Source organism: Hemicordylus capensis, chromosome 1 (assembly GCF_027244095.1).
Source record: "Hemicordylus capensis ecotype Gifberg chromosome 1, rHemCap1.1.pri, whole genome shotgun sequence".
In the NCBI taxonomy this organism is placed as follows: domain Eukaryota; kingdom Metazoa; phylum Chordata; class Lepidosauria; order Squamata; family Cordylidae; genus Hemicordylus; species Hemicordylus capensis.
Genome location: NC_069657.1, coordinates 31,605,601 through 31,614,545, shown reverse-complemented (window position 1 = coordinate 31,614,545; position 8,945 = coordinate 31,605,601). Strand labels below are relative to the sequence as shown.

Below are 8,945 nucleotides of genomic sequence, written 5' to 3'. Positions count from 1 at the left end.
ACACACTCTCTTGTAGACCTAATTGGAAGCAGTTTCACCTGCTTCTGAAGCACTTGATTGGTGCTGGTCTCTACATCTTCAGGGTTTTGGTGGTTGGAGGCCAGTTAGTTTTTTCCACAAAGAGCTGTAGGAGGGAATGCTACCTCCATAATGACTTGCATACATAGAGCTACAGTCTTCTGGGATCATGTAGGAGGAATTATTTGGTATGTACTGTTTTGTGATTAAGGGGGAGGACTATGTGTGATTTACTATGGCCATTTATTTAATGAAGTCCATTTAAAGGATTAGCAAATGGACATCTTATCTTCACAGAATGACAGTTTTCTCAGTTTTCTTCAGACGAGCAGAAAACAGGGTTACCCCTGAAAGCAGATAGAACTCTATTTTTACATCATAGCAAACAGACGGGCACATGCTGCAGACCCAGCACGGAGTGTGAGCAACACACGGTTAACATTTTGAGGTTCCCTCTAGCCCCAGATAGCATTGTTGGTCCTCCAGCCACGCCCATGACAAGCAGTTCCCTGAGTGGACAGGGCAAGCACGTGACCCAAGGAGACCACTCAGAGGGCTCGAAGCTGCAGTCCCGCTCTGCTGCTCCATGATTGGTAACCTCAGTTAACCCTTTCCTGGCAACTGCAGCCAGAGGCGTAACTAGGGAAAACGGCGCCCGGGGCAAGCACTGAAATTGCGCCCTCCCCGCCGCCCCCCCCCCCGCCCCCACAGCATACATCTGACTGACACACATGTATAAGAAAACTTTTATTTTAAAAATTAAAAAAATTACAAAAATTACCAAAAATTTCAAAATGTGATAAATAACCAAAAAATGTGATAAATAACCAAAAAATGCGATAAATAACCAAAAAATGCGATAAATGTCCAAAAATCCAGCAAATGTCCAAAAATCATAACTTGGCCCTCCTTGCTTTCATAGATGCGAATTCGTCTATGATGCCATCAAAGTTAGTTTTTTCTGTTTCCTCTCTCTCTATGCTCAGCAGAGCAAGATCACAGAGTCTGTCTTGACCCATGGAAGTTCTGAGACAGGAAAATATCAGCTTTAACTTGCTGAATGATCTTTCACAGCTGGCAACGGAAATTGCAATGGTCAGCATGATCTGTACAGCAGTGCGCAAATTGGGGAAGGTGGCGTCATATCCATACTGAACTATAAATTCGAGAAGCTGTTCCGGTCTTGCTACTCTCATGTCAGTCCGTGCTGCTAGCAACATTCTGCAGACCAAAATCTCGTCATATAGCGCCACATCAACATCAGTGCTGTACATTGTGCAGAAATTTTCACAATTGTTCTTTAGGTTCTCTGTGTCAGCACCGTAGCACAGTCCCTCGATATCGAGAAGGAACCCAAACTTGGCATCAGTGTCATGCAGGCGAGTGAACCTCTCGCCCAGTTCTGTGTTAAGACGGTCGAGTGCTCCCTTCATGACTCTTTCCATCTCCTCCCTAGCTGTTAGCCCAGCGTCTCTTGATTTCTCACCAGGCATTCGTTTTTTCCGTCTCGGACGTCTTTCAAAGTCGACATCCCATTCTTCACAGAGACGATGTCCTACGTCGAGTGCCTCACTGACCAGCACTTCTCTCTCACCATGGAAACAATCCTGGAGGGCTTTCAAATGCAGCGCAGCATTGTGGAAGTTCATTTTAGGATCCTGCAGCCTCTTTTGAACACTGTCAATTCGAGCGAGGATCTTATTCCAAAAACCCAGTAGAGTCAGAAATTCATAACTCAACAAGTGGATGCGCAGGTGCTTTGCATCACTTCTGCTTTCAACGGTCTCATCTGCATCGTCTCTCATGTCCAGAAGAACTTCAAGTATCCTCTCCAGGTGGTTGTTGACTGGCTTCACTGCTTCCGTCCTTGAACTCCACCTGGTTTCAGACTCCGACTTAAGAGACACAGGCACGGCGTCTCTAAGTCTTTGCCAGCGCTGTGTTGAGCGAGAAAAAAAAGCGTAGAGGGAATCAATGGTTCCAAAAAATGACTCCATCTCCACATCCTCTTTGGCTGCATGTACACCCACCAAGTTGAGTGAATGATTGTCGCAATTCACAAACACTGCCAGCTTGTTTTTCTCACGTATCCGTTGAGCAACACCACTTCTGTGTCCAGCCATCACAGCAGCATTGTCATAGCACTGTGACCGACAATCTTGCAGCTCCATTCCGTCCTTCTCTAACTTTTCCAAAATGTCTTTAGTCAAGCTCTCAGCATCCTTCCGGCTTAGCTCGATAAAACCAAGGAAGGACTCTCTCACACGGACTGTATGACTCTCATAATCAATTTCTACATATCGAACTACTTGTGACATCTGCTCACGGTGTGCCAGGTCAGGAGTCGAGTCGAACATGAGGCCATAGTATTTTGCTTTGCGAATGCCTCCCAGTATACTCTTGCGAACAGTGGATGCCATCAGATGGATGAATTCATTCTGGACTGCCGGTGAGAGATAAGAGGTGGATCCAGGATGACTTTCCACATGGGTCAGGTGCTCTTTCATGACTGGGTCACAAGTAGCCATTAGTTTTACTAAGCCAAGGAAATTTCCTACATTGGTGTCATATAGCTGAAGTGACTCCCTATGTCCTCGCAAAGGCAGGTTCTGAGTTGCAAGGTATTTGATGCAGTTAAGGATTCTTGTCAAGATTTCGCGCCACCTCTGCTTCTCCTTCTCAATCTGTGACCGAAGTTCCGCATCAATGAGTCCTCTGTTTCCAGCTATATTTCTCTCCATTTCTATCCACTGTGCGAAGCACTCCAGATGATTCTTAGCATTCTCATGAACAGGAATCCTTTCAGGTTTTTTCCAGTTTTTGAATCCACTTTCCTGCTCCAATGTGGACTGATGCTCTGATCGGGAAAAGAGAAGACAGCAGAAGCAAAATGCCGACCTCTTAGAAGGGGAATAGAGCATCCATGGGCGATCCACCTCCGCACCACAGCCACCTCCCAATCTCTTCCTGAACCAAGTCTTGTTCATCGCACGGTTTTTAGTTGGTAGGAAAGGCCCCTCAGAGTTCTGGAAATACTTAGCACCCAGCCTTATCATTTCTTCTCTAAGCATGTCAGGGATAACCGGTCTTCCAGTTGCCTTGTCAAACTGCAGAAGTCCGATGTCATGCCGCTCAATCACTTCCGGCCTAACAGTTAGAGTCTCTTGGTCAGCATCCAGTTCACTGCACATTGTGTCCTCCTCCTCCTTGGGTTCAGTCTCACTCTCATCAGTAGACCCGACATCACCACTGGCTTCCCCTCCTGTCACGTCCACACTCTCTGTGGCAGCCTCGGCCTCCTCATCTGGCTGGACTCCCTCCTCCACTTGTGGCAGATGTGCACTTGATCCACCTTCATCTGGCTGGACTTCCTCCTCCACTTGTGCTGTCGACTCTGTGGGAGGTGGTGTGGGGCTACTTGTCCCGGGCCTTGCAAAGAATGACTCAAGGATCCTGCTCGACTTCTGGGCTTCCTCTGCCTCCAGCCTCCGCCTCTTCCGTCCTGCAGCTCCACTTGCCTTCTTCGGTGGCATGATGATGTTCAAATCTCTAAGGGAATTCGTTCATCATGTCAACATCCCACTCTTCCTCCAAGGAGCCCTATGCCCTATGCACACCTATGTCTGCATTTGACACCCCTGGTTACACAATAATGCTTTCCAGTATACTGGAATTCTTGAGAGCCAGCACACCCCACAACTGTCTCTGTATTGAAGTCTGGGCGTAGCAAGTTTGTAGTGGGCCCAGAGAGACAAGATTTTGAATTCCTCCTCCCCCCCCCCCATCAATGCAGCTCAGCACATGAAGTCATGCAATATTAAACAGGACATCATCCAGTATTCTTGAACTCTTGAGAGCCAGCACACCCCACAAATGTCTCTGTATTGAAGTCTGGGCGTAGCAAGTTTGTAGTGGGCCCAGAGAGACAAGATTTTGAATTCCTCCCCCCCCCCCATCAATGCAGCTCAGCACATGAAGTCATGCAATATTAAACAGGACATCATCCAGTATTCTTGAACTCTTGAGAGCCAGCACACCCCACAACTGTCTCTGTATTGAAGTCTGGGCGTAGCAAGTTTGTAGTGGGCCCAGAGACAAGATTTTGAATTCCTCCCCCCCCCCTATCAATGCAGCTCAGCACATGAAGTCAAGCAATATTGACTTCATTAATATCAAATTAATTCATTTACAATAAATCCCACTGCTTAACATCAAATAGCATTTTACTTAGAAAGGTTTGCTTCACTTACAGTTGGCTGGTTCAGAGCGCTGGTTTGTAGTTGGTTGTGTGCCTGCAGTTCCAGTCAGCAGAGGTGCTATTATTGTTTTTTGAGAGAAAATAGTATTTATTTTTTGCATTTCAATTTATTTATTTCTACATTCTATATCCCACTCTCCCTCCAAGTAGCCCAGAGTGCTGCACTACATACTTTGGTTCTTCCTCACAAGCAGCAACCCTGTGAAGTTGGCCTGTATCTCAAACAACAGAAAAGGTTTCAGCCTCTTTCTGATAAGTTGTATGACACACATGTTCTATGTTTACACCTAACATTCTCTATATATTGATAGTTTTAAAGGGGGAGAGGAATAAGTTTTTATGTTGACACATCAACATTTACCTAGTGTTTGTAAAGATTAATTTGGCTATATTTATTATATTCAATTTGTAAGGAACAGTGAGCAAAGTCTCCTCTCTCAAGATATACTGAGAGCTCTGGGAACAGATGTTTGCTATCAGTGCAGAAGGAGAAATAGCTGTAAAAAATTCCTGTCTTCAGACAGATGACCCACTATTATTTGAAAAAAACAATTCATTTTTACTAACTTTCATTAAGGTCTACTTCCTATAAAATGAAATGTCTATCATCTAATCAAAACTCAAAAAACAGCACCACAAAATAAACAACACCATGACAAAGAAAAAAGTAGCCATTGCCATATTCAGCTTGCATTCACAGAATATACATGGTTTTAACAATGATGGCAAATCACTTGAAATCATAAAGATACATCATGTTCCAACTAGCACAAATATACTACCAAGCAGCTGCTGTGGAAGGTCCCTGGCAGAGTCTCCTGGTAGGGCTGGGAGAGACTCCTGCCTGCAACCTTGGAGAAGCCGCTGCCAGTCTGGGTAGACAGTACTGAGCTAGATGGACCCAGGGTCTGACTCAGTATGTGGCAGTCAGCAGAGGTGCTATTATTGTTTTTTGAGAGAAAGTAGTATTTGTTTTTTGTATTTCGATTAATTTATTTTTACAGTTTATATCCTGCTCTCCCTCCAAGTAGCCCAGAGTGGTGCACTACATACTTAGGTTTTTCCTCACAACAACCCTGTGAATTTTGAGTCTTTCGAAAGCAGCAGCAGCAGCACCTTCTGTCTCGGCAGGCGCAGAGCAGGCAGCAGCATGTAACATGCCTCTATGTAAATGTCTATTAATCATAGAATTCTAGATATAATGCAGTGGGCTTGATTTCATTCTGTATTTCAGAAAGGCTGGATAAGGAACTGTGTAGCTTTCACTCTTCATTCATATTGTGTGATGGTTAGTGATAGCAAATTAATGAAGCTGGGTGTTGTTTTTTGGCCTCACTTCCCCATTATGATCAGTGTCATTTTAAAATATAAGCCCATTCAGATAGCCATGGGGGATGTAGAGGAGGAAAGCCAAACTGTATAAAGAATGAAGGGGGAGTTTTCAGAACTAATTGATGTTGTTTTAATTTTAGTGCAGTGCAGACATTATTGTAGGGAAGTGAAGAAGTCTTGAGTGCTTGGGAGAGAGAGAGGACAAACCACAGAACACTACCAAAAATTATATCCGTAAAGGATTCAGAAGATTTTGGGTAGCGTTCTGTGGTTTGTCCTCTCTCTCTCCCAAGCACTCAAGACTTCTTCACTTCCCTACAATAATATCTGCACTGCACTAAAAGATTAAAACAACATCACTTAGTTATCATATCATCTGATGATATGATAAGACATAGAGTGAGTGGCAAAGGAGTTACTATAAAACAAATGTGTCAGAAAAATGTCTACTTTTGTTACATGAAATTGAATACTAATTCCATTTTTATTACACAAAATCAGGTCTGAAATGCACTGAAGAAACAAGGTGCATCTCTCATGAAAAAGAGACTTCAATAAAAATACCACCACCACCACAACAACCAGGATTGAGATAACAGGGGAAATTCTCCTCTCTAAAACTGATGGGCAAATTTCTCCTATGTTTCTCCTTCATCAAGAGATGCATTCCTGAGTTGGAATATCAATACATGATGACAAAAAAGAACCAGTGCAAATGTTCTATTATGTGGTAAATTTGAATTTATCCCTAACACGTAGTGATTAGGGATACTTACAGACATACAAGTTAGAGGTAGTATCACCACTGAAGAATGCGCACATTATACTTAAGAAGTAGCTAAGGCTTTTTGTGAGCTCTGAAGCTGTAAGAGGTTTTGTCCATATTAATAAAAAAATATGCCCTTGTTTCAGTTAATTCAGACTTAAAGAGTCAGCATAAGCCATTTTAATTAGCAAACCACTAGTCACACAAACTGTCAATGCAATTTCATCAACACAATACATGTTCTGGTTTGAAAAGACTGCAAAACTTCTTAAACATGACAAATGAGAACCAACTGGAAAAAATAATTACAGAGAGAGGTATCTGAATCATGATAAAGAGTTTAACTTCTGTTCACTTCAAGTCCACTGTATTGCAAGAGAAATTTTTTGTTTTTTTGTTTAAAAGGTCTGAGTACAAAGAGATGAAATATACAAGCTCCCAACAGATTTATCTTCAAATGGCTCAATAGTATTTCTGGCATTAGAAGGATCATGTCATCTAAAGTAATCTCTCTCTCTCTCTCTCACACACACACACACATCCAGATTTATAGATCACACACACACACACACACACACACCGATACCCACATTCATGTGTTCTTGAAGGAATGGCTATTTTGACCACTTCAGCCCCCTGTAGGGACACGGGAGGAGGAACACTGCAAGTGGGGAGGGGGACAGAGCGCGCCCCCACACCAGCCAGCGGAGAGGAAGCCGCAGAGCAAGGCGAACCCACGCCTTGAGCTGGACCTGCCCAGCCCGTACGAAATCACACAACACATCAAAGTGCAGTTTGCTTTCAAGCAGGAAGAGACTCTTGAATCATTTTCAAGCTTTGTTCTCCCCGGCTAATCAATTATTTACTTTGAATGCTGCCAAGCCTCCTGAGTCTCTCCTCTGCTGCTCGCTGGCTGGCTGGCTGGTGGGGCGAGGGCGGAGCAAGCCCGCTGCGGCTGCCAGCCATGAGTCTCGCACTGGTGGGCGGAGCGGCCCGAAGGGGCGCGTGCTCAGTCCTGCCTGCCCGCCGCTTCTGGATGCCGGGCGGGCTCCCTCCTGCTGAGGAGAGGAGTGCAGCGCCCAGCAGCTGCGCTGGCTGCTGCGCGGTGGCCAGCTGGCCGTCACAGCAGCAGCCAGACCGATGGTGGGACGGGGACCTCCGTGGGCAGTGGGCACTGGGCAAGGTCAGAATTGAGTCGGGCCTGAATCAGCTGGGCTGCGGGTGGGCGAGGAGGGCCCCGACCTGCCCGCTCTCGGTTGCTGCTTTGCACAGACGCCCCGCCGGCGCGCTCTGCACATGCTCCTCATAGGCACGGGGCGGTTACTGACTGTGACTGTAAAAGTTAAGTAAAGGCTGCCCCCGCCTCGCCGGCACCCGGACCAACCAAGTCACAAAAATCACAAAAAAACACACCTTATCCCTCCTTGCGCTCAGTTTTGCTCTCTGTCTTGTTGTGCCACCAGCCGGCCAAAGGTAAATTATTCCCCCTTTCCCTTCTGCTTCTTCTTGCCTTGGGCAGCAGCAGCAAGTCCGACTCCCTGCCTCTTCGCAGACGCCGACGCATGTGCAGCACACAGCGAGCTGGGAGGAGGAGTCAGACACGGACACCAGCACACCTGCGCGACTGTGCGGGGCGGGGACTGGGAGGAGTGCAGCGGCCAGCCGGCCCGCGGATTAATTTTGGAGACAGTGACTCAGTCAGTAGAAACAAAGACTTTGGAGTGGTCTGTGAGTGTGTGACGACGAAGATTTTAGTTGATTCAGCGCCCGCCCGCGGCGCGCCAGAGCAGAGCAGTGGGGGGGGAGGCTCCGGGACCGGGGGAGGGGGGAGCCACCACGCCAACACTTAAAAACAAAAAACAAAAAAAAACCCGCCGCGGACACTTTAAAAAAAAATTAAATTAAAAAAAGGAAAGCCAGGAGAACGGCGCAGGGGCACTTTGGCACCCCCCACGTGATCATCCAGGGTGGCGCCCGGGGCACGTGCCCCCCCTGCCCCCCCTATCGTTACGCCTATGACTGCAGCACTGTCAAAGGCATTGAACTCTGTCCCCATGCCCAAAACACCCTGCTCACAACAAGGCAGGAGAGAGAAGAGAACCGCTGCAGCTGCCGCAGCCAGCAGAGCAAAAGCCAACATGAACACACACAAACCCCAACACACACACCAGATCCAGGAGGGACACAGCAGATGCCCCCTGGAGCAGTTGCCAGATGCCCCACAACTAGCCCAGGCACTAAGCTGGTGGCAAGGGCGATGAGATGTGTCTCCTACCACCCTTGTCCAGTTGCCCCCCTGATCACAGTGGATGGGTAGACAAGCAGGCAATGGGGAATGTGCACCTGCCCTCCTTGCCACGTGTGCCACTACCCCCTTAACTCTTGCTGTGGCAGCCCCCATCACCCCATCCCATCGTACAACAGCATGGTTTGAGAAGGGGAACCTGCCCTGCCCCCTCCCCCTCCCCGCAGCTGTGACATCCATGCCACCCCCCCATCCCAATGTATAGTGTGTGTAGACAGTAAGAGCCTCCCTTGTCCCCCCACTGCCCGTAGCCAAGTGGCGACTCT

The 8,945-nt window shown here is 46.9% G+C and overlaps 1 protein-coding gene across 1 annotated transcript; it reads right to left on the bottom strand.

Annotated features, from left to right (window-relative positions):
* Window positions 1–911: 911 nt before the first annotated feature.
* Window positions 912–2,759, bottom strand: LOC128340284 (52 kDa repressor of the inhibitor of the protein kinase-like). The gene has a single exon (XM_053285243.1). The coding sequence runs from the start codon at window positions 2,757–2,759 to the stop codon at window positions 912–914; it is 1,848 nt and encodes a 615-aa protein (XP_053141218.1).
* Window positions 2,760–8,945: the final 6,186 nt, after the last annotated feature.

Bases quoted from the DNA above. Each gene is read 5' to 3' on its own strand.
- LOC128340284 (XM_053285243.1), bottom strand. From the start codon at position 2,759: ATGGAGAGAAATATAGCTGGAAACAGAGGACTCATTGATGCGGAACTT.